Below are 26,301 nucleotides of genomic sequence, written 5' to 3' on the forward strand. Positions count from 1 at the left end.
TAAGATTCTATAAAGGGACATAGGCATCTACATTCCTTTACAGAATAGGCTTCTACGTGTGCCCTCCAGATACCTAATTCTAGGCATTCTATTACAGAATTGATCTTAGGTATATCATCTGCATGTATTGTACTGCTAAATTCTACGCCTCTATTTTAGATAGAATTCTATTTTCAATAGTGTTTTTACTTTGCAAACAGTTTTCTGTTAAAGTCAATGACAGTGTGCAAACGATCTGGATATCTGAGCTCACTGCGATCAGATGTATTATCAAGTAGCCCTGTACCATCTCTATTACTATAGTTTGTAACCCAAGAAGCTCTATTGTAGCTGAAGGCAGAATAATTCTCCTGTTCTGACTTGTGCAGCAAAAGCTATCTTGATCTGCCTTTACCAGAATACCTTCTGAACAACACAATTGCCCATTTTCTAAATATAATCCTCTTAGTTTCTGCCTTTTCACCTGAATTTTCCTGAAATGCGATAGATGGTTCAACACTATGGTCAACGCTCTTAGGAAACCATCAGCCTCCGTTACCTGAAAAAAAAAAAAATCTATGAAGGTAAAATATAAACAAAGAAGTGTTTGAGTGGGACTGAAATCAAGTCCAAAGGAAATAGTTCAAAGAAAATGCACCTTGGTTTGATCATTGTACTTAGTTTGGAAGTCAATGCATGAAAGACAGGAGGGAGAATGCTCAAGACTATTACGTACTTAGGGGTATTGTATGTTTTTCATCCATGTCAACGGATCAGATGTTACAATCTTCAATAATTCCTTGTAAAACTTGCTGGTACGAAGTACTTCACCTCTACTAGGGATATGGATGCTAGCCTTAAATCACAAAACTAAACGTGAAGAGGATTAGCAGCAAATATAGCATAGAAAAGTGAAACGCTATGCTGAAAAAGATTCATTCTATATTTCATCCCAGTTCCCAAAGCAGCAATCTGACTGATGGAAGCTCTCTCTATGATGGCACAAACTCCATTGTGCGGCTGGTACGTAGTACCTCCATGTATGTTATTGGAGAAAGGCAGCAGAAATCCAGTGAAACCTTAAAAAAATACAAAAGTACAACCAGCATTGACTCAGACTGTCACCGTTACAAAGAAGACGACGACAGAGCATGGATGTTCTCCAAGACTCAAGACTGTTTGCTGTATCTCCAGGATTTATTAGCTTTGAGGAAAAAGTATCTCAACAGCCTCCATAACTTAAAGTCTATGAATACAACATCAGCTGTTTCCCATATATCTTCCAATTCCTCCAAAGAAGGAACAAGACCTCTATCTTCATCTAAGGTATGTAAAATAGTAGCATAGTAGATGATGGGTGTGGGGCATAATTTGATATACGTATAACCTTTCTGTGTACAAATGAAGCAGTTTACATATTATATTCAGAGCCTGGTAAGATTAATACCTGGTCTTTTATAAGATCAATGGGGCTAGAACCTTCTTCTAGTAGTGAATCCCTAAGTCCCACTTAGGCCCCCTTTTATAAAGCTGTGGTAGTGATGCTGTCATGGTAAATGCACCGAAGCCCATAGGAATTGAATGGCAGCATTGCTACCCAGTGGCGTAGTAAGGGTGGGCAAGAGGTGTGGACCACCTCGGGCGCCATCTTGGTAAGGGCGCCGGCACCTCTTCTCCTCTCTTCCCCCTGCTCCTTCCCACCCACCCACCATGCATGCACCTTCTCTTCCCCGTACCTTTAGCTCTTCACTGGCGTGAACAGCAGCTCCAACTTGCTGCTTGCACTGGCCTCATTTTCCCTCTGACATCACTTTCTGGTCCTGCGACCAGGAAGTGACATCAAAGAGAGAGCCAAGGTTGGTGCGGGCAGCAAGTTGGAGATGCTGCTCATGCTAGGGAAGTTAAAGAAGTATGGGGGACGGGAAGGGATGTGCAAGCAAAGAAGAGGGCGGGGGCACTACTATCCCAGATGCCCCCTCCCTTGCTATACCACTGTTGCTACCACAGCTTTGCAAAAGGGGACATTGATTAATATAGTTAGGACTTCACATCCATTTGTAAAGCAAACATGATTAGACAGTTGCTAACTAATATATTATTTATTTATTTAAATTCTTTTCTATTCCATTGTCCCCAAAAAAGCTCAGAATGGGTTACAGGTTAAACATACATAGTATGGATTTGCCATAATTTTAGTATAAGTTTACGATACAAGTTTTTATCCTAACTTGACACATACTAGGGGTCAATACTAAAATACAGTTTACTGGTTACAATTTGCCATAGTTATCCTTATAGTACAAGTTTTATCCTAACTTGACACACAGACAGTTTACAGGTTAGATTTGCCATAGTGCAGTGCAAGATTTTACAATCTTCCTTTACGTGACACATACTGGGTTCTGGTACCAGTATACATTTCTTTGTAATCCATTGGTCAAGGTTAGGGGAGTTAGGTCTTTATTGCTTTCCTAAAGTTGAGTAGTCCTTCAAGGAATATGACCTGCGGGGGCAATTGATTCCAGTGACTTGGTATGAAGCGGGAGTAGGAACGTTGTTTGGTAGTTTTCAGTTGAAGGGCACAACCAGGGGGCTTTTAAGGCGTATTTCATCCTGAGAGCGGAGAGACAGATTCGGCACCAACGGAAAAAGCATAGCCATCACGTAGCCCGGCGTCATGTTGAGCAATGATTTAAACGCTAGAATTAGGCCCTTGAAGACACAGCATTTGGTGGTTTTATAAGGTAAATATGTTTTACACACACAAAAATGGCTAATGCATGGGATATATGTATATAAAAAGAAGCACCCAAAAACAGCATTGACTTTTCTGCAATCTGCACCTAGGCATTCCTGGGGATGTATTTTAGGCAGAGCTGGGGTAGAATTGTGATGTGTACAGTGGCAGAGTAAAGGGGGGCAGCAGACCACCTTAGGTGCCATCTTGGTGGTGGCATTGACACCTCTCCTCCTCTCCAGCCCCCGATCCTTCCCTGCCCCTCCCCCACTGCATGCGCATCTTTCCTCCCCCCCCCCCCTGTATCTCTAACTCTCTTCACTGGTGCGAACAGCATCTCCAACTTGTTGTTCTTGCTGGCCTTGGCTCTCCCCCTGAAGCCAGTTCCTGGTCACGGAACCAGGAAGTGATGTCAGAAGGAGAGCCAAGGCTGGCGCGGGCAGCAGGTTGGTGATGCTGCTCGCACTGGCAAAGTTAAAAAGCTATGGGGAAGGGAAGGGGTGTGTGCATGGAGGGGGTGGGGCAGGGAAGGAGGGGTGGGGAAGAGGGTGGGGACGCCATCGCCATCGCCCTCGCTAGGCCACTGGATGTGTGTACACACACAGACTCACACATTTTACATGTTATTCATCTCTAGAATAGAAACATAGAAATAGAAAATCATCTAGCTATTGTCTAACCATTGACTCAGTTACGCATTGTAGAATCCCTGCATAGCAGTTTCAAGTGATTACTAAGAGAGAGAGTAGAAATATGTCTCTTCAGTTTGGATGTCACAGGCTTAATCAAAAAGAATTTCCAAGCACATCTGGATGGGTTGCCTATACTGTACATGTTACATCCTATGAACTCCAGAGGGAAGCTCACTTTGGCATGATGCAAGTTTTATGGCAAGTGTTAGTAGTAAATTTGAGAGGCTGAGATCATACTCCACATGCACTGGCTTAGGAGTGAGGCTTATTCCTGTCATGTGTGCACAGAACTAACTGAAGTGTATGGAATCAACCCAAAAATGTTCATACTTTAAACAAAGGCAAAAAAGAGGATAACGTGTGGAGCAGCAATGCTCGTCACTACCATCATTTACTATGTTATATTTATATTTTCTTAATAGCAAGTGTAAATTTGTGTGGGAGGATTTGGGCAGTCAAGGATAGTGCTGAGAGTCTGTTTTATAAAAAGACATAAAGGCATAAGGTTACCATATGGTTCCAGAAAAAGGACAGATTGAGACATCTGGGTTTTACTTCTATTGCTTTCATCAAAATGTAGAAGACAGTCCCTGGTCTAAAGATCAAGACAGACAAACTGGACAAGAAGGTGCATCAATACACAGTGCTAAGGTGGGGGAATTACAGAGGGAATGTTCCCTATAGGCTACTTAGAGTAAAACAGAAATATTTTCAGCTGCCTGAGATTTAGAGAACTGGGCCAAAGATTTGAGACATGATCACTCTGTGCCCATGACTAGCAATGATTCTGGAGTGGAGACAGGTGAAGTCCATAAGATGACACATCCAAACAGAGGGTGAAACACCAATTTTCAGTCCACTAATCAGTTAAGTAATGGAGGGGTCTCCAGAGCACAAAGCCTGCCTCCCTTACTGATTTGCAGGAAGTCCTTCTGTGCCTAAGGCAAGACCTAGGGCTCCTTTTACGAAGGTGCGTTAGGGCCTTAACACGCGGAATAGCGTGCGCTAAAATGCCACGCGAGCTAGCCGCTACCGCCTCATCTTGAGCAGGCAGTAGTTTTTCAGCTAGCGCACGCTAATCCGGTACGTGTGCTAAAAACACTAGCGCACCTTCGTAAAAGGAGCCCCTAGTCTCTACGGCAGTGTTTCGCAAAGTTTTTTTTCTAGCTCTGGCTCACAAAATGAAGCACATGTTTTTCGCAGCACATTATAATTGAAATTATACCTCTGTAAATGTTCACCGGCACAAGGTGCATCTTCCACCCACGGCTTGCGCCTCTCTCGGCTCCCTTCTGATGTCACATCCTGGTCCCGTGACAGGAAGTGACATCAGAAGCATGAACAGCAGGTGGAAGATGCTGCTCATGTTGGCAAACATTTACAGAGGTACGCCAGGGCGGAGAGGAGGAGAGTCACCAGCGGTGATGCTCTTGTTTACATGACGTACATGTCATCTATTCTAGTGTATATTTCTTTTATTAATTATTTCTTATGAAGGGATTTTTAAACATAAATTCTGGAATCTCTCGCGGCACAACTGGAATCTCTTCATGGCATTCCACTGTGCCATGGCACACAGTTTGAGAGACACTGCTCTACGACAACAGCTTAGAGACAAATTTGCACAAATTGTTCAGCCGGCAGTAGTTCCGATTCTTGGTAATCTTTCTTTTTTGGGGTGAGTTCCCAAGATCCCTCACAGAGCGCTGATTGAAAATTCTGGCATATCCCTTGAATAATGTTTCAGCCATTAGTCCTAAGCATATGGCATACACCTACCAATAATCAAGTATATGTTTATACAATGCATATATCAGGGTTTCTGGAACATGGTTTGAATGAAGTAGGAGGACATAATGGCCACAATTACTCCTGCTTCTGAGCAGGTGTACATTTGTATAACAACATCTGTGCAGGAACCTATCTTGAGCACAAGGACACCTTTATTGCCTTTATATAATAAGTGCATTTTTGGACTTTTCATATAGGTGCCCTGTTATAAAATTATCCCATTTGTTGGTTAAATTTATGACAAGCAGATACAGGGATCTCAAAACGAAATCCCTGCAAGCGTTATACTGGATCCACCCTGTCCAGTTCAACTTTTTTCTCTCCGTGAAGAAATAGGTATGCTAATTGGCAGTGTGCATCTATTCCTGCACTGAGGACCTGAGACAATCTTTTATGTAAAAAATATTTGTATTACGCCATCAATTATGCAGTGAACATAACATATCAACATAACACAAATATGCAAACCATTACTTCAACATACAGCATAACTAGATTGTTTATTGGAAGCTTCTATAATGCTACTAATGACTGGGGCGTCAATTCTGAGCAGTTTACATGAGCTTCAGTAAAAGTGTTATATTACCTGAGCTTCAGTAGTGGTGTTATAATATATGAGATTCAGTAATGGTGTTACAATACATGAGCTAAATATAATAATAATAATAACTTTATTTTGTATACCGCAATACCACAAGCAGTTATGTGAATCTTACTTATTTATACCATATATATATACATATACTATAATTTGTCATATACTCATTTTTCTTTGTATTATTTGTGAGTTCACCCTTTCGTATTCCAAGTGGGGGGTAGCCTGCTGTTTCCTCCATGTTGCCATTCCCCCTAAATGTTTCTTTATGTTCTTAAAGTGTACTGTGAAGAGTATCATCTTTATTCCTCTCTTGAACTTTTTGGTGTCCTGTTCTAGTTTTTCGATGATAACCCCCTTCCCACAATTGACCCCTCTGCTCAAATCAGTTATTCCGTGCCAAACCAAAAGATATGCCTCACCATAAACAGAACAAAGACAGAGTCCATCCCCATAGCCAATGGCAGATCAAACATCAAATCATTCAATATGACTGAGTGGAGCCTATACTGTATATCAGTGGTCTCAAACTCAAACCCTTTGCGGGGCCACATTTTGGATTTGTAGGTACTTGGAGGGCCGCAGAAAAAAATAGTTAATGTCTTATTAAAGAAATGGCAATTTTGCATGAGGTAAATCTCTTTATAGTTTATAAAACTTTCCTTTAACAGTTAAAAGGAAAGATATATAAACTATAAAGAGTTTTACCTTATGCAAAATTGTCATTTCTTTAATAAGACATTAACTATTTTTATTATGAAACTTTTTTTATTGGTAAATAGAATAACAACTCACAGCCACAGAACACAGAAAAGGATTGTAACATTTCCAATAACAGTCAAAGGAGGGCCACCTCCCCCCCAAAGAGGACTGGACTCTGATGTCCTCTCAGGGAACGAAGAGACCCAAACACCCCCCAACAGGCCCGTACTCCCCCTGTTCCCCCCCAAACCCCTCCTCCCCCCTACCCCAACAGAAAAGAATCCCAGGTCAGACAGGTGGTGTATCTATTTTTTCTGCGGCCCTCCAAGTACTCTATTTTTTCTGCAGCACTCACATTTAAAGTTTAATATCTTTTCTTTCTGAAAACTGGCACATTTCAATCACTAAATTGAAAATAAAATCATTTTCCTACCTTTGTTTGGTAATTTCATCAGTCTCTGGTTGCACTTTATTCTTCTGACTGTGCATCCAATATTTCTTCCCTTCTTTCAGCCTCCTGTATGCTTCCTCTCCTCCAGACCTCATTCCTTCCCACAACTTTTTCTTTCTTTCTCTATGTCTGTCTTTCTCTTATTCCGTGTCCCATTATTTACTTTGTTTCTGGCTCCCTGTCCCCCCTTCTTTCTTTCTTCCTTCCTGCCCTCCCCCATGCCACCGCCGCCGGGGAATAGGCTTCTGCTGCTGCCGCCATCGGGAACAGACCGAGATCTCCACGCTTCTCTTCTCCACGGGGCCGACCAACTCTTGCCGCCCGACGTCAATTCTAACGTCGGAAAGGACGTTCCGGGCAGCCAGGCAGCGATTGGCTAGCCAGAACGTCCTCTCGACGACAGAATTGACGTCGGGCGGCAAGAGAAGCAGGGAGATCAAAGAGCACGGTGCCGGCCTGTTCCCCGATGGCAACGGTGAGAAGGGAAGGGAAGCAGGTTGGGCACCACTGCTCTAGACGAGCCGCACTCTAGGGAGAACAGTGGAGGGTGGCCAGCTGTGCGGACCGCCCCCCCTCTTGGTATGCCACTGTAGCAGCAGCGTGTCTGGCCGGCTCGTTCCGTTCAAAGCCACGGGTGGCGGCTCCTTGCGAGATCCGCGCCTGCTTCTGAAGCCTCTCTGATGTTGTGATGTCAGAGAGGCTTCTGATGCAGGAGTGGATAGCGCAAGGAGCCGCCAACCCGCGGCTTTGAATGGAACGAACCGGCCAGACAAGCTGCTGCTCCAAAAGGAAGAGAATGATCCAGTCCAGACCGCGGGCCGCAAATAAAACTTGGAGAGCCACATGCGGCCCGTGGGCCGCGTGTTTGAGACCGCTGCTGTATATGTATCCCAGATTTTTAAGAATCTCTTTTTAGCTTTCTGGCCTCACAAGAGAGCCGTTAAGTTCTCCATTTGTAACAATTCATTCATTTAATTGCACATTGGACTAACATAGGTGGGTCTGACATAATCCTCTGCAATCTTTTAAAAGGCATTTTACCATTTATCTGTGCAAATCCCTATGTATGTTTTCCCCGGTGGGCTCATTTATCTGGGGATTTGCTCCAGTTTGCAACCAGGAGGGAAAAAGTTCTGATAGCACAGATCCAAGGTGTCTAATTTTCTTATTAAATTAACAGGGGGCCAGTGAAAGGAAAAGCTCATCGCCTGCTTCCGACATAACTGATGCCATAGCTTACTTCGACTTAGTCATTGCAGATTTGGACACAGAGCGTCGATTGAAAATCCCAGCAGCAGAGCACCAGAATGCAGATGTTGATTTTGATGGTAGGTTTGTGTCCTGCGTATTAACACTGATATGTCATTAAGAGGTGCATTTAATCTAATCTAATCTAATCTTTAGGTTTGTATACCGCATCTTCTCCATGATTGTAGAGCTCGGTGCGGTTTACAGTGGAAGAAATAGGAAGGAACTACAACAGAGGGTTAGAGGTAGTAGTGTGAAGAAAATTTAGAGGACTTGGGATGCCAAGATATAAGAGTTTCCTAGAATTCCTAAGTTAGAGGGAGACTTACATTTTTGTGAAAAGCCAGGTTTTCAGATGTTTGCGGAAAACTTGGAGAGAGCTCAAGTTCCGAAGAGGGGAGGTAAGGTTGTTCCAGAGCTCAGTGATTTTGAAGTGGAGAGAGGTCCCTAGCTTTCCTGTGTGGGAAATGCCTTTTAGCGAGGGGAAGGATAGTTTTAATTTGTGGATCTGGTGGTATTAGGGTTTTAGGAATTCCAGGAAAGTGGGATAAGGGGAGGGAGGATGGTCTAAATTTGGTCATTTGCAACCTCCCCAACCCCCCTTTTTACTAAGCTGCACTAGAGGTTTCTACCGCAGCCCAGAGCACTAAGTGCTCCGATGCTCATAGAATTCTTATGAGCGTTGGAGCTTATAATGCCTCGAGCCGGCTTAGTAAAAGGGTGTTTTTAGCAATTTAAATTGCCCAATATGTGACAGTCTCTGGCAATAGGTGACTAAAGTCTCAGATACAAAATGTTGAGAATGGCTGGCTGTTTTTTCACATCATGGGTCAATAAGCAGTCTGAAAAAGTTACATGTTTGAATTTCTGTAACTTTTTATTTTTCATATGATGAATGGGGTTTGGGTAGGGTTGCCATATTTCCTCTTCAACCCTTTAATTGGCAAATGGTGAAACGGCTGTTTTTTGTAACTTGATGTTGAACGAGAGCAACAGTGCCAAGGTAACAGTAATTTGAGATGCAGGTCTCCCTTAAGAGCCGTAGAAGACATATGTTGCTTCTGAGCAACAATGCCACAAAAAGGGTTAAAAAAGAGGACACTTGACCCTGCCCTGTTATGACCCCATTCCTGCCTCGCCCCATTCCACCTCCTGCCGAACCTCCTGTCTCCTTTCCCGAGGTCTGGAGGGCCTCTGTGCATGCATGAACGTTGACGTGATGACATCATGTGCATGAGTGCATATGATGTAATCGCGCCAACATCCACTCATGCGGGCCCGAGCTTGGGGACTTCCAAAACCCAGACAAACTGCCGGGTTTTGGAAATTCCTCCGGGCACCTGGACAGTCCTCTATCTGCCATCAGATCTTGTTGCTGACCTCCAAGTGTGTTCATTATGCTGCGCCTCAATATCTCTCCTCGATTCTCTCTCCTTATACACATCCCAATTCCAGACTTTGTTCCTTTCATCTAGCTTCCCCCTATGCCGGGAATAATTACCCGAGTTTGTCCGTCAAACCCCTTCCCTTATTTTAAAGCAGACTGAAAACTCACCTTTTTTATATAGCTTTCAATCCTTAACCCTATTCCTCTGCCCTCCAACCCAGCCCGCTGATTAACCGTTCCCCTTAACTGTATTCATGACATCCTGTTTGTCTTGCCTGTTAGATTGTAAACTCTTTTGAGCAGGGTCTGTTTTCTTATTCTTTGTGACTGTGCAGCGCTGCGTGCATCTGGCAGTGCTATAGTAATAATTAATAGTAGCAGTAGTAGTGTGAAGAGTTTCAGTCTTTGGGAAGCAAAGCTGAGATTGTGATGTCATAATGCCTCATTCCGCCAATAAGAGCCAACCTCGTCAGTGATGTCACAATGTTTGATTGTCTTGTACTCCCCACTGCCCTCCAACCCAGTCCGTTGTTTAACCATTCCACTTAACTGTATCCATGATGATATCCTGTTTATCTGTTTAGGCTGTTTAGATTGTAAGCTCTTTCGAGCAGGGACTGTTTTCTTATTGTTGGGACTCTGTGCAGCGCTGCGTGCGTCTGGTAGCGCTATAGAAATCATTAATAGTAGTAGTATCTTTCCTTGGCCATTATGAAGTTTCACAGTACTGTTGGAGAATGACATGGGGACAAATTTTGTCTCTTGTCCCTGCCCCATCCCTATGGCAGGGCTCTGTCTCCATCCCCACCCTGTCCCTGCGGACTCTGATCTCATCTGCACAAGCCTCAAACACTTACAGTATTTTATATTTAAATCTTTTCATTAAAGTATAAAAAGGGACAATATTCTGTTCCAGTGTTTGCAAATCACCAATAGAGCAGTCCATTTCAATCTGGCTTTGGTACAACTTTCCCAAAGATTTGTTTGCCTGTAATTTACATCATCTGGGAAGATAATTAGATTGTCTTTCAGACATGAGTGTAGAAGAGAACCAACAAAGTGCAGTGGATGAACAGGAAAATAAGTGTCTATTAAATGCTGAAACTGTTCCTTGATGCCTGCTACAATGGATGAATCTGCTGCAGTAACAGTAAGATGTATGAGCAACTGGGCACATAATGAAGGGACTTGCAGGTGGTAGGAATCTGTCTCCCTCGTTATTTTAATTGTCTATGTTTGCCTCCCTGTTTTAAATACTTTTTAGCAATGCTTTATGTAAATTACTTAGGATATATTTTATGCGGTATATCAAACCGAAATAAACTTGAAACTTGAAATAAATGTGATTAGCAGACAAGACATCAGTTCCATCTAGTTGGAGTAGCCTGTTTAAGACTAGTCTAAGGTTTTAAGAGAATGATGGGGATTCATTTTGTCTCCTTGTCCATGGGCTCTGTCCTCATCCCCACCCTGTCCCTGCAGGCTTTGTCCCCATGAACTCTGTCCCATCCCCACTCTGTGGTTAACCACAGGCAGTGGCGTATTGAGGGTGACTTGTGCCCCTCCCCTCTTCTCCGCCCCCTGCTCCTTCCCCCCCCTATCCCCTTCTGTACCTCTTTAATTTTCCCAATGTGAGCAGCATCACAAACTTGCTGCCCGCATCATATTGGCTCTCCCTCTGATGTCACTTCCTAGGTGTGGGACCCGGAAGTGATGTCAGAGAGAGCTGACACTGACGCAGGCAGCAAGTTTGTGATGCTGCTCATGCCGGGAAAATTAAAGAGGTATGAGGGAAGGGAAGAGGGGGGGCGGAGAGGAGGATGGGTGCTGGCATCTCCACCAAGACAGCCCCCTCCCCACCTTACGTTGCCACTGACCCCAGGTACCCATCCTGGAAAATCACTAAAAACACGCTTGTTTGACATGTTTTCCTCTTAGTTTTGTTACTGCCTAATCTATCAAGAATTCTTAACAATTTTTTACATCTTAACTGCTCTGTTGTCATAACTTTTATTGATTTTATCAGATGTATTCTTTTATTGACTGTTTTTATTTTGTGTTCAGGTATCGACTGTTTATTCTGTATTTTAGATATTGACTGCATGTATTTTTTTGTTGTGAACCGCTTCGAACTTCTGGTATAGTGGTATACAAGAAATGAATTATTATTATCCTCATGTCATTCTCTAGTTGCACTTTCCCAAGTGAGGTGTTTCTGTTGCCTAACATGTTCTCTGTTTGGTTTTTCAGTTGCTACCAGCAGCAGTGAACACAACTTACATTCAAACTGGATCCTCCGTGCCCCTCGGAGACGCTCTGTGGAAGCCTCAAGGACAGCAAATGCTGAAAGTCAGTCTTCAGGAAGTGGCAATAGGAGGATGAGAAGCCAGAGGAGATTAGAGAGATATCCCATGTACCTACCTAAAGCAGTGGAGGGAGCTTTCAACACATTGAAGTTTAATCCTAGGTCACGTAAAAGAGAATAGTTCTATACATAACAGATAATTTGTAACTTAAGTCTTTATATCAGGTTTTTCGAATGGATATATAAATGAAAGACTTTTATTTAATATCATAACACTGGACAACAAATTTTTCCAAAAGTTTTACTTTCTTAAAACAATCTGATGATTATGATAGCCCCCTTCAAAATAAACACATATAATTTCCCATTGACTGTTTCACGTAGGAATTTTGAGAAATACAATGTATCTTAACTGACTATAACATGTTTTAATGCACAATATTTCTGATATGCTGTAATAGTTCACTGTGGCTAAAAGTGTTTTCCTGGTGATTTTAATTTGTACTCGGTGTCCGGTGCATCTCATTGCAGTGTACAACAATAGTCGGCCAGCATTGATGAATTCCAGTTGCTCTGATTTCTTTTTTCCATAGTGGCAATGTCCTGGTGAAACCTTTCACCCTGTTCGTCGCTGACTGCACCAAGATTTGTGGGGAAAAAGTTCAAGTGTGGATATAGAAAGTGACATGTTGCACTTCATGGTTTTGTAAGCTCTAAGAAGTTTGTCAACGAGTTGAATATAGTTTGGTGCCAAAAAAATTCTCAACAACATCCTTGAATGCTTTCCAAGCGATTTTCTCTGGCCCGACTAACAGATCTTTAAATCTTTCATCATTGATGATGTATCTGATCTGTGGAACGACAAAAAAATGCCTCCCTTAATCTTGGTGTCAATTATTCTTGGAAACATCTGTCTTAGATAAAGAAAACCTTTGCCTTCCTTGTTCATCACTTTTACAAAATTTTTCATCAGCCCAAGTTTTATGTGAAGCAGAGGCAAAAATATATTTCTTGGGTCAACAAGTGGTTTATATACCACATTTTTCTGTCCTGGAACCAAATCCCTGTATGCGAACTGCTTTTATATAGCCTTTTCAGGCAGCATCCATCAAGCCCTTGTACAAACATGCCCAGGCATGCTCAGACTGCATCATTTCCATGGACATTATGCAACCTGCCTTGAATGTACATGCCTACACTATATCCAGCAAGGCATAATGTGAACAATAGGCCTATATTAAGAATTAGGCTAAGAATTAATTGCATTAGCCTGAAAGTATAACAAGAAATTGTAAAAATGTACTTTTTGTTAAAACGGTACATGATGCGTAATTTTAAATGTGATTTTTGTGATCAGCAGCCAAAAATCTGTAAGATGCACCCAAAAGTGTTGAAGAAGCAAAAACTTTGTTGTCCAGTGTAATCTTTCTAAAGGATCAAGAAGAAAGATGCCACAGAATTTGAGATCTCATAGTCATCAGACAAGTGGCATATAACTCCATATACTATGATCAATGCAGAAGATCTCTCTGCAGCTCTACCTGAGTTCGCCTTTGTTTCTCCTGGAAGACTGCAGGTCATTTGTCTTCTTTATCAATGTTGCCTTCTCTATCAGTGTCAAAGCTCAGTTCTTTGCAGTACCAACCAAAAAATGGCACATAAAAGCTAACGTCCTTTAGTTCTCTTTATAATGTAGGTCCCTTCTTTAGAAGTCAACGATTCCCTTCTTCACTGCACTGTATGTTGATCAGTACTCCAGTGCCATACAACAGCTGGTAGTGTTCAGTGAGTTTTCACACCTGTGGTCCCAGTTGACTTTGATACTGGAGTTTCATACTGTATTTGAGTATGTGCAGACCTGGGGGAAGGGGATCTGGTTTTAGCTCACATCTTTCTCAATAGCTCATGGCGAGTTGGTATGTTCCTCAATGCACCATGGAAATCTAATCCTCGGCAGCAAAAATGTTTCTGTTTTTCAGAAAAACCAGCATGAGCAGCAAGGGAGCTGTTTACTGCAGGCTTCCTCCCAGTCTGCGTCTATGGGAAAAATGCTGAGCTCAGTAAACTCACTTAATGCATTCCATGACCACTGCACAGCACTGAAGAAAGTTGACTCCTTGTACAATGTTCCCAGCTGGGTAACTGGGAGGTTCAGTTTCTCTGAAACCTCTATGATTTGGCTCATTTTTCAAACCCAGTTTGTCTTTTTACTGTTTTGTCTCACCTGTCAAGTTTCATCCCATTCTGTTAATTATTCTCTGCTAACTCCTTTTCCCCATAGAAATTCATTGGGTTGAAGGGGTTTATATCTCTGGAACCCCAAGTCTGATTTAGCTCATTTTCAAACTTGTCATGTCTTTTTTACTGGTTATTCCCTCGTGTCAAGTTTTTTTCTGTTAAATTTTCAGAGCGTTATTTTGCCCCTAAACAGATGGGATAGACCAGGGGTAGGCAATTCCAGTCCTCAAGAGGCGGAGCCAGGTCAGGTTTTCATGATCTCCACCATGAATATGTATGAGATGGATTTGCATGCACTGCCTCCTTGAGATGCAAATCTATTTCATGCATATTTATTATGGATATTCTGAAAATCTGACCTGGCTCCAGCTCTCGAGGACCAGAATTGCCTACCCTTGGGATAGACAAACATCCTTGATCTTTTTTTCTAATTTCAATTGGGTTAGAAAGAATAAAACACCTGCTGAATAATGAAACTTGGGCCCACGATTAGATTAACATTATATTAGGACTTAGGAAAACATATATTTGTGGGGCTCCCTCCCCCCACCATTATTTCACCTCTCCAGAAGTAACAAGGAAAAGTGCAAAACCTAGTTATAGATATGATAGCAGTAGCAGTAGAAGTGAGCATGGGGATTGTGCAAGCACATGCTTTGAATGGAGAAGCTTAATGGGTAGAGCTGGAGAGCAGCCCAGTTCAAAAGGGAAACTAAAGCCTCCGATTGTCTAACAATCGTTGCTAAACCGGTTTGACTGGTTTAGCGACCGATCGTATTAGCCGACCCAATGCTGTAAACAAACTCACCACGTGGTTTTCTATGTGGTCTTACATTCTCCGATTCTGGCATGCAAATGAGGTCATTAATATTAAAACCAAGCATCTGATCTATGCTCTAAACTTGCATGCAGAATCAGGTGAGTAGGACCGAATTGGAAAAGCTGACAAGTCTAGACCTGTCGGTCTGTATTTTAATTTTTTTCTATGGACATAAATGTTGCGTGTGTAGGCCCATAAAAATAAAATGGTGTGCCGTACTCTACCCCTCACTGATCACCCCTCCCGATGACCCTCCCAGGAACCACAACCTCCCCCAGCCAAAATCTTCAGGAGGGATGTCCACTCCCTCCTGCCACCACAGAACCCCCCATGCCAGCCAAATTCAGCAGGAGGAATATCCACTCCCTCCTGCCTACTGCAACCCCTCCCCCAAGCTCCCCTGAATTGACTCCTCCCCTTCCCACTCCCCTTCCTATAAAAAAAGATTGGCAGGAGGGATGTCCACTCTCTCCTGCCACTAGATGCTCCTGAACTTCCCCCAAACCTCCCCACACCACCCCAAACCTCCCCTGTACCTGTATATTAACTGACAGCAGGAGGGATGCCCACTCCCTCCTGCTCCTCAGGCCTGCTACTGCAAAATGGCAGGCCTTCCCCTTCCTAGTGCATCTTGGGATGACCTGATTGGCTCAGATGCCTAAAGCCTCTCCCGGGGGGAGGGGGGGGAACCAATCGGAACCAATCAGTGCCTTAGGATCCTTCATCTATATCTCCGAGACATAGAGGGAGGAGCATAAGGCCTGAATAGCTCAGTGGAAGCATTATTTTCAAAGGGCTCCTTTTACTAAGCTGCGATAGTGTTTTTAGCGCATGCAGGATTTTAGCGCATGCTAAACCCATGCTACGCGGCTAGAGCTAACGCCAGCTCAATGCTGGCATTAAGGTCTAGCGCATGCAACAATTCAGCGGGTGCTAAGCGCGTGCTAAAACTGCTATTGCAACTTAGTAAAAGGAGCCCAAAATCTAATCCAAAGGTTTCTCCCCTTACACACAGAATAATGATGTGGGCTGTCTGTATATTTCATGCACAAACATATTCAATCCACACTGGAAAAATAACTAAGGGAGGCTGATAAAGGTTAGTATAAAAATACTCAGTTATTGGGCCAATCCCAGTGTGCAAACATAAACAAAATCAGAAAAATGAAAAAAAAAAAGGAATATAGTTCAGAAAAACAAGGTAAGGTGACAGCGAAATGAATGAAACATTCATGGAATTTATAGTCCGTGGTCCATTGTGGTGTGTGGTCTCTTGATGGTCTCATGCCTTTCTCTGCCTTCAGTCTCATCTGGATGGGGTCTGCTCCCTCTCTGATCCTGTAGAAGTGCCTTTCAAATGCAGGAGATTTCGGACAGCCCCTTTCCTCCTTCTCCTCTGTTACCTTGGTGCAGTCGAGTATGTGATATATCCCTCCATCCCCTCTGCTTCTTCTCCCTTACTCCTGTGCAGACCATACACTGTAAACCTCTTCTCCCGGCTCTTCTCTTTTCACTCATCACCTGCATGACCCCTCTGGACTAGGTAAGCAGGATATACTCAGGGCTTGGCCACCAGCTGTGAGTTTCAATCCTTCTCACTCTGTTGGACTGTAGAACTAGCAGCCATTTCACTTTCCTTACTTCTTGTGGAGATGGGTTTTCTTTTTTTTTTAAACTTTATTAATTTTCAAAGCTAATACAAAGTGCCATGAATTCTATATACATTAATAACAAAATAAGCACTTAAATTCCATTAATAACAATACAGAAAATAAATATCCCTCCCCTCCCATCCAACAAATTAATCAAGCAATGAACCAGAAAAATATCCCCCCACCCCCTACCCCGTCCTGGATATGTATAAAAATAAACTAAAGTTTAAACAAAGACAACTATGTTGAATTAACAAAGGATGTCAACGGCCCCCAAACCAATTTAAATAACTTGCTATTCCCTAATATATCTGCATTCATCTTTTCATATTTATAACCTAAACATAAACTAGCCCACGAAAATAGAGATGGGTTTTCTATCGATGGCCCATTCTCTTCCTTTAAGGCACACTGTATCCTGGGATTTAGCTGTATGTTAGGCTGAAGCTCCTTTCTCCCCCCACACTTTTATTCATGGGAGCAGACTTCACTCTTGGTCTTTCCTATCTCCTCCTCCTTCCTTGTCTTTGAGTTAGAGGACTCATGTCCTGAAAGACCCTTAGGTGGGATATCTACTACTTTTCTCACTATTTAATTTTATGGACTCCCACCCTACCCCACAATATGGGAAGAAGGACCTGGGTAATTCCCTACACCCAGTTTTTACCACTCTCTAAATTGCAGGAACACTTATTGTGAGGATTTTTCTAGACTGAATTCCCTACTCTGGAGTTTTCCCAGACTAAACCACTCCTTATCAGTTTCACTGGCACTATTCTGGAACAGGAATCCAGAATACTCCTCCTGTTACTATCTAGGAAGACATGTGGGGGCCCGTTTTATAAAAAGACAACTGGTAGGAAGCTATTCTATGAAGGAATATAAATCCCTATTTTCCTTCATAGAATACTAGGAATACCATGAATTTGGTCTTGGAGGATGAGATGTACAGTGTCGGCATCTATGAGACAAACTTGGTTTTTTCTGTTACATAGAACGTTATGGACCCCTGTTTGGTTACAAAAATTAGATAGCTCTAAGTCTAATATATGTTGGCACTGTCATCTTGAAGCAGGGACTTTGGCTCATTTATTATTCTATTGTCCATTTATTATGAATTTTTGGAAATCAATTTGGGACCAAATTAATTGTTTATTGGACAACCCAGTGGCATTATCATATGATACTGTGCTGTTTGGTATGGCAATGAGAGCAAAAAGTCAGATTTCTACAAATAATAACACATTATTACTCATAATGACTGGTATTGCCATTCAACAAATTACGTATAATTGGAAAAACTGGAGTAGATTAAATTATAATTTCTGGTGGAATTCCTTATGTCATGTTTATAAAATGGAGAGATTTATTGCAATACAGCAGGGATGTTTCAGGAAATTTCAAGATGTGTGGGAGCCATTAACAAAGTATTGAACTGATTAGATGACATTGTTTCCCTTAAATTTACAAGTTCAATGGTGAGGGGGGGAGGGGGGGTAATTTTATTATTACATATTGTACAAGATATTTGATTATATGATAGGAAAGGGTGGGAAGGGTGGGTGACAAGAGCATATTATTTGTACCATTGATGATTATAAAGTGATATATTTATTGTTCATTTGTTAGGACATATTGTCACACTTATTGTAAGTCTGAAAATGAATAAAGATTAAAAAAAAAGAATACTAGGATTGTGGCTTCTTGCTAAACTATCATGTTTTATGTTAGATGTTGTTGAGTCATAAAATTGGATTGAGAATGTATTGAATATGTTCATGTTTCATTGAAGCAGTAAAAAAAATATATTGTCATGTATTTCTAATAAAAGGAATATTTGCCATGTGATTTTGCAATTTCTATGCACAAGCCACCACCTGATCTTAACCTAAGATTTACTTCTAATGGCCATCTCCTTATACGTAATTACAGCTGGATTATATTATGTTACATTTATAGACCCCCCAAAGCAGTTTGCAGAAAAATGCATCATAAATAATACATTAAAAACACAAATGCGTAAACTAAAATGTCAAAGTCAATGTCAAAGTATCTGGCAGTCTAGCGCAAACCTTTGTAAGACATGAGTAATGGGTTGTTGTTTTTATCCAGGCTTATTTACACGCATTTAAATACATAGAGCACATTGATGCCTTCTGCAAACCTTCTGCAAAACTCTGTCTTTAAGGGGCCCTTTTACCAAGCTAACATGTGCTTGGATGGATCATGTCACTGAGTTAGCCACTGACTCATGGCTCATGACTCATGCACAGTGAGGAATACAGCAGAGTACAGGAGTGGTTTGCCATTGCCTTCTCCTGTGCAATGTGTAGATTCACTATGTCACTTCTGCCCAACATTGGGCCCCTCAGCCTAAAGGGAATCTTAACAGAAAAAGATTGATACTTGGAATTATGTTGTCCAAGCTGAGAAGATAGAAAGGTGCTCGGTGCTCAACAGAGCGTCCCTGTTTCACTCTAACATTTGCAGAGCTTCATCAGGAGATTAATGTCCTTATATTCTTCAGCTGTAAGGATTGTGGTTACTTCTTCAGCTAGGAATATAGGACTACCCAGACCGTGGCGTATAGACCTATATTCCTAGATGAGGAAGTAACCACAAATGTTAGAGTGAAATGGGGACGCTCTGTTGAGCACCGAGCACCTTTCTATCTTCTCAGCTTGGACAACATAATTGCAAGCTAAGTATCAATCTTCTTCTGCTAAGATTCCCTTTATCACAATCATATATTGAATTGAAGTAGTTGAAATGAAGAACTGAAAGTACATAGAATAATCACAAAAACAAGAAAAATAAAAAAAATTATTAATAAATTAAAAATAAAAACCAAGGGATTTTGACTAATGATAGCTCACATACGGCTAGTCTGCAAAGACAAGTTCTAATTCCAGACAGCTGCAACCGCTTGAAGTCTTTTCCCATAAATTAAAAAATTAGATTTCACACATATTCATTATTTATTATAGCAGGGTAGCAGTATTTTACTTAATCTTTTAGAGTGTTAGATGGATAAGGTGTAAATTCAGCACTATCACAGTGTGTGCTTTTTTTTTTTGGTGGGGGGGAGGGAATGGAATTCCATCCCTTATGCTCCCCAAATATTATGGCTCTGTTCCTGTACTTCTTGGCAATTATTTTTTGGAGAATAAGGAGGGTATCATGTGCTGTAACCTAAGCTCCATGCCTACTGCCAGATGCCTTAAAACTACTCATCTATCTTGCGCTGACTCCAATGGGCGGGCAAAGGAAAGAGCTAGAGTGAGGGTTAGGAGAGCTAGAGACACAGAGGCTGGTGTAGGTAAAAAAGGAACATGGGGAATGTCTAGTGAACGGGATAAGGGAACAAGAGGAAGGAGGGGTAGATGGCAAAAGAGAAGAAGAAATACAGGGACTGAGAAGTAGAGAAGTGTAAAACCTATGTGCAAAGGGAAGTAGGTGAAATTTTCTTGAAGACTATACTCTTCAAGAAATCCCTGAAAAAGTCTTAACACGACAAATACCTTCCTTCTTCCCATCTTCCCGACTCACCGATACTATCTGATCTACTCTTTACCTTCACTAGAAATGACCAGTGATCTTTTGTAACCCACCTTCTATAACTCTTTTGTAATCTGCCTTGAATCGCAAGGTAATGGCAGAATAGAAATCTCTAATGTAATGTAATGTAATTTGTAATTTAGATACTGTCATTTCTGAAAGTGTTTTATACCACAAATATTCCATTCTGTCTGTATTACTTCACAACTCCCTTGGTGTACTCAAGTCTGCTTTATTGAGATTGTCTGTTGGTATCTTTGACACTTGTCGTACAAGGTTCTACTCGCATTCCTTGCTTCCAATAGTCAGGTTCAGGACATGATCGTTTGTGCAAGTTGCCAAGGTAATGAAGTGGGAAAAAAAGGACAGAATTGCCAAGAGCTGAGGAAAAAAAGCTCTGGTGATGCAGCCAGTAGGCCAAATGTGTCTGTTTCCCAGGTTGGAATGAATTTTTGAACTCCCTTTCTGCCACTTGATGGCAGTACAGTATAACTCATTCCATAAAATCTTCATTCCATGAGCACATGTTCTGGATATGCTCTCACTAAATAAACCAAGAAGTTTCACACAGGATCAATGGAACTATGCACGTCCATGGAATGTCTACAGGTAGTTTTTACCTGGAGACTGAATGCCACTTTTCAAAAGGGATTATTTTTGCTCAAAAATCAGCTCAGAAAAAGCATACTTATACTATTTTAACCTGCTGTTTTTACATTTCTTCATACTTTTACATTTGAACTTATGCAAATACTTTTAAAAACTCCAAAGTGTGCACATTAATGCCAAACATACCTCAGTTCCTTTTAATATGTGTAAGTAGCACAATTTACACATGTAAAGCCTCACATGATGCAGCTCTTTTTTTTTTTTAAATATTGTGTTTATTTATAAAACAGCTTCTTCTGGTATATGTGCAGCCAAAGAAACGTGCTTCTTAATTGTATGTTCAACAAACCTGATGAATTTAGACTTTTAAATTGGACCCTGGCTGAGTTCCTAAACTTATGCTCCTAGTTTCACTAGAATCTGAAAAGTGGGTGGCAATAGGGATGGATTCAAGGTGTGGGAAAAAGTTAGGGGTGTAGCACTGATTTTTAATAATAGGTACCTAATTAGGAACATGAATGGCAATCCTAAATTTAGACACTCAGCAGCTCAATATTCAATAGGATTTAACTGGGCAGAACAGGCTCCTACCCAGTTAAACCCACTCTGGTTGTTAAGCATTGATAGTTAGTGGCACTTAAATTCTACTGCCTACTATTTAAGACTTTATACGGAGACAGTCCAAACTACCTGAATAACCGCCTCATCCACAACACCGCAACCAGACATAGGAAAACTCACACCCCATTCTCATACCCTCCAATTAAGGAGGTCAAACGGAAAAAACTATATGATGGCCTCCTGGCTACTCAAGCAGCCAAACTAGACAACCAAATGGTCCTGATCCCTTTTTTTTCCCCCAAAACAAACAAAAAAAAAAATCTCTCAACTCCCAACCCCTTGGGGAACAAAAAGGGATCAGGACCAGAGGAATAGAGAAGCCCCAAAGCCAGTATTCAGATCAATGCTTGATTAGCTCAGTAGCTAAAGTTAGAATAGATATTTTTGCTGTTCTTTCGTAATTTTAGCTGCTAGCTTAACTGGTTAGTGGTCTGACTATAACAGTGGTCTCAAACTCAAACCCTTTGCATTTTGGATTTGTCGGTACTTGGAGGGCCTCAGAAAAAATAGTTAATATCTTATTAAAGAAATGACAATTTTGCATGAGATAAAACTCTTTATAGTTTATAAATCTTTCCTTTTGGCTAAGTCTTAATAATAATATAGTAATTTATATCTAAAGAGACATATGATCAAGAAACTGTTTTATTTTAGTTTTGTGATTATGATAAACATACCGAGGGCCTCAAAATAGTACCTGGTGGGCTGCATTTGGCCCCTGGGCTGTGAGTTTGAGATCACTGGACTATAACCACTAATCAGTTAAGTCTGAGCTCCTCCCAGGCCCCGGCCAGGTACTCTTGAGTATTCCACTATCTGCCTTGGCATGCTCATGACCTACTGTAGCTGTGGTACCTGGAGCAATGGAGTATTAAGCGACTTGCCCAGAGTAACAGGGAGCAGGTGGGGATTGAAGTCATAACCTCTGGATCCTGGGGCAGCAGCTCTAATCACTAGGCCTCACTTTTTCCCTCTAGTATGAAGGCTCCGCTTTAGTCCAGGTGTTTGGCAGCTGCAAAATGTGCCATTCTATGCTTAAATCAGTGCCAGATGCACAGCTTTTTTGAAAATCAAGTTCTATGTTATTTTTGTTTTTGTTCTTAACATATGGACCTAAATATCTATGTTCTAAGATTCATGTCCAATATAAACTTAGCATCATGTAATATTAAGGGGTAGTTTTTAAGATGTGTTATAGCTTTAGCACATGTTATTTAATTTTTAACATATGTTAAAGGGCACTAGCATGTTTTATATTATTATAATGTACATTAATATGAATAGCTGTGATTGCATATTAATGAGATGCAAAGCATGCAAATGCCTGCAGAATTGAATTAAATTGAAATTATATTTCTATTCTGCAGGATTTCATCTAGATGGTTCATCTAGATGGTTCATCTAGATGGTTCAATGTGGATTATAACATATTAGCCAAATAAGACTGGCTGTGATATTTGTAGAAAAATAGCACTAGCAAAAAGCTGACATTATTTTTCTGTCCCAGGCGTGATAAGACACAAAGGTATTGCCCAATGCAACAAGCTCTGATTAAAGGAGCAGGTGCCTCCAATTAGGAGCTTCCCCTCTCCCTTCTTCCCCACAATGACACCCCCTCCCCAGCTTGGAAAACCCCTGACATTGACATCCTCTTTGCTTGGAACCCCCCAAAGTACATCTGCCACCCTGAAGATTTCCCTCAATGCACCCAAAGCATTCACCATCCTCCTTTGTGCCCTCTTGGGCCTGCTGTTTTTAATCTCTGGTGTCAAATGGGTTTGAGGCAGGAATAAACTCCATTAATTCATGCTCTTTCTGGTGCCATGTTCAAAATGGCATTGGAAACCCCTAGTGGTAGTCTTACGATATTACTGTACTGCTAGGGTTAAATTATCGTAAAAGGAACTTTTTCCTGAAACCCACTAAGGAAAGGGGAAATTATTTGATGTACTGTTTTATGTGGTACAATCAAAATGATTTTACATATAAAATATATACAGATAGTGGGCTTACAATCTAAAGTTTGTTTTTTTGATACCCAGGACAATGTGGATTAAGTGACTTGCCCAGGGTCACAAAGAGCTGCAGTGGGAATCAAACCTGGTTCTCAGGCCACTGCACTAACCATTAGGCTACTCCTTCACTCCTTTAAGGACGCCTATGACAAGTAGATATCAGACCTTAGGAGAAGGAAGAGTAACACCCCCCTCCTCATGTACTAACCATATATGTCTCCCTTTCCTATCATAGATTGTACTTCTCACCTTATCATTATGTTTCTATATGTCATTAATGTCTCTTGGTTTTAATGGTATCCCCTTGTTTTTAATAGTTATTACATTGTACACCGCTCAGACAGTTTTTTTAAGCGGTATATCAAAATTTAAATAAAACTTGAAAACTTGAAACTTTACACTAGACACTGGGGATTAAGAAAGGTAGGCTCAGGGCCTAAGGGAATCTTCTTAGGAGGAGGGATGTCATTGTGTATGTATATATATATTTTATTTTATTTTTTTTGGGGGGGAGACATTTGAGCCAGGGGGATGCCATTGCAGAGGGAAAGGGGAAGAGGTAATTCCTGATTGCAAGGTTCAGCCCCTTTAAGAAGAGTTCCTGTGCATCAAGTGACAGCTTAGCAGCCTGAGGCTCCCAGGCAATGAAATAACATTGCTTAACTAACCTGCATTACTGAGCTACTGTGGTATTTTGTGGTAAATTAATGTGCGATAAAATCCAACTTTTACTGTACCTTAATAACTACCCATCTAAATGCAATATGCAAAATCACTTCCACCCCCTCACCGATATTCAGCCGGCAACCATGAACGTGTTTTTACATGCTGATCACCATCATCTAAATTATCCAGTGATATTCAGTGCTGGGCCATGTCCGGGCACTGGCACTCAATATCCCTTTCTAATTTTGGATGGCCTGGCTGCTTGGAGCTTATGCGGCCTAGCTGATATTCAGCCTGGGCCCAATAAGAGTTATGTGTCCCTGGCTGAATATCGGACTGGCTACATAAGTTTTTAAAAATAAAAACTCCAACCCCCCCTTATCCTCCCCCCTGCTATCCTCCTCAAACATGCCCCCTGCCCTCCTCCCAGGCTGAAACCAACCAACCACTCCGGAAAGTCCCCTCAACCTCCCCAATCCAACCCAATGAAAATGTAGGCCCCCCTGGCCTACTCGTGTTCCTGGTTTAGTGGGCATCAAGATGTGCAGTCCTCTTGCTCCTGCCTCTAGCAGCAGCATTTCAAGATGGCTGCCATTTTGATGAACTGCCACTAGGGGCAGGAGTGAGGGAGCTGTGCACCTGTCCCCACTGATCCTCACTGGACCACCAGGGATAAAGATAGGCCTGGGGTGCCTACCTATAGATTGGGTGGGCCTTCCAAGGGTGGATGGGTAGTTGTTCATTCATAGCCTGGGGGGAGGGCAGGAAGCATGTATGAGGTGTTGTGATTTAAAAAAAAAAAAAAAAAAATTAAAGAGGACTTTGTTGTATGGGTACTGGCACATGCATAATGAATCGGCCAGAGTTAGGACAGTTTTTGAGCTGTCCTGGCTGCTTCGCTATGTGGGTGCCAGCACTGAATATGCCGGCACCCACATAACCTGGGGCTTTTTCCCAGTGCCACCCCTGACCTGCCCACTTTTTACTTGGGTGATCTGAGGGGATTTTCAGCGGCACTCCGGTTAAATGCCACTGAATATCTCCACTTAGGCGGTGGCGGCAAGCGATTTCAGTAGGCAGGAGTGCTTCCTGCCTGTTCAAATCACTCTGAACATCAGCTTAATTTTGGTATCTGTTCAGGTATCTAATGGCAATTACTAATAAAGACATGGAGGTTCTATTATTTCCCCTACATTTTTGGGGGCTACATGAGTAGTTTGGAGCATTTCAAATGAAGCAATGCAGTGACTGGGAGTGTTTTAACCTCTTAGAATCAGTTGGAGCGGACAGAATAAGACAAGGCCGTTTCATTTCATGTTCCCATACTGAGATGTTCTTGATGTCCAGAGAGTGACTTTGCATTGGGAAAAGGATAAGGAGGCTAACACGTATTGTTTATTTTAAATGTCCTATTTTAAAATGAAACGCCTTTTTGCCTAGTCACTCCTTCAACCCTTTACCATCGTCAGTAAGTAATCCTATCTGAAGATATATTGCAACACATTGTATGTAAACCATATATTGTAACACTGTGAATGGAAACTGTTCTGAGCTCTTTGGGAAGGACGGGATATAAAACTAAATATAAAAATTCAAGAAATGGTGGAGAAGTGATGTGCACTAAGGGCCTGATTAAATAAATAATGCCCCCAAAATTGAGGCCAACTAGATCGATGCTTAGCATGATTCTATAAAAGGCACATGCAGCTTATAAAATCACGCTTAAGACCAGCGCACATCATAACTTTTAGGCGCATCCACTTAGGTCAAGGAAAACCAGGCCTACATACCTGTGCCTAAGTTCTGCGCTCAGGGCCGCCATCAGGGCAGTACTACCAGTCCTGCATTCAGGGGCCCGGAGGTGACAGGGGGCCCGGGCTCCCCCAGGGTCCTAGGCAGTGTTCCCGCTAAGGCAGCGGTCTCAAACACGTGGCCCGCGTGTGGCTCTCCAGGTTTTATTTGTGGCCCGCGGTCTGGAGGCGCTCATTCTCTTCCTTTTGGAGCAGCAGCCGGCTCGTTCGTTCAAAGCCGCGGGTTGGCGGCTCCTTGCGCTATCCACTCCTGCATCAGAAGCCTCTCTGATGTCACACCATCAGAGAGGCTTCAGATGCAGGCGCGGATCTCGCAAGGAGCCGCCACCCGCGGCTTTGAACGAACAAGCCGGCCAGACACGCTGTCCACTGTTCTCCCTAGAGTGCGGCTCGCGGCTCGTCTAGAGCAGTGGTGCCCAACCTG

General features: G+C 42.0%; 2 protein-coding genes across 2 annotated transcripts in view; both read left to right on the forward strand.

Annotated features, from left to right (window-relative positions):
- Window positions 1-900: 900 nt before the first annotated feature.
- C6H13orf42 (chromosome 6 C13orf42 homolog) lies at window positions 901-12,160 on the forward strand. The gene is made up of 3 exons (XM_033949886.1): window positions 901-1,317; window positions 8,128-8,275; window positions 11,833-12,160. Exons 1-3 carry the CDS (start codon window positions 901-903, stop codon window positions 12,066-12,068), a joined length of 801 nt encoding a protein of 266 aa, XP_033805777.1. The 3' UTR covers window positions 12,069-12,160.
- A 1,766-nt stretch (window positions 12,161-13,926) lies between these two features.
- The window catches only part of LOC117362891 (guanylate cyclase soluble subunit beta-2-like), a 79,675-nt gene continuing 67,300 nt past the window's right edge, over window positions 13,927-26,301 (forward strand). The window contains exon 1 of the mRNA XM_033949979.1: window positions 13,927-14,025. Coding sequence (XP_033805870.1) covers window positions 13,927-14,025 — 99 coding nt within the window. The remainder of the gene's footprint in view (window positions 14,026-26,301) is intronic.

This window comes from Geotrypetes seraphini, chromosome 6, assembly GCF_902459505.1.
Source record: "Geotrypetes seraphini chromosome 6, aGeoSer1.1, whole genome shotgun sequence".
Lineage (NCBI taxonomy): Eukaryota > Metazoa > Chordata > Amphibia > Gymnophiona > Dermophiidae > Geotrypetes > Geotrypetes seraphini.

Excerpts from the sequence above, each read along its gene's own strand:
- C6H13orf42 (XM_033949886.1), top strand. The coding sequence starts at position 901 with ATGCTGAAAAAGATTCATTCTATATTTCATCCCAGTTCCCAAAGCAGC. Across the intron at positions 1,318-8,127 it reads CATCTAAGGTATGTAAAATA|GGGGCCAGTGAAAGGAAAAG; the intron begins GTAGCATAGTAG and ends TTAAATTAACAG. Across the intron at positions 8,276-11,832 it reads TGCAGATGTTGATTTTGATG|TTGCTACCAGCAGCAGTGAA; the intron begins GTAGGTTTGTGT and ends TTGGTTTTTCAG.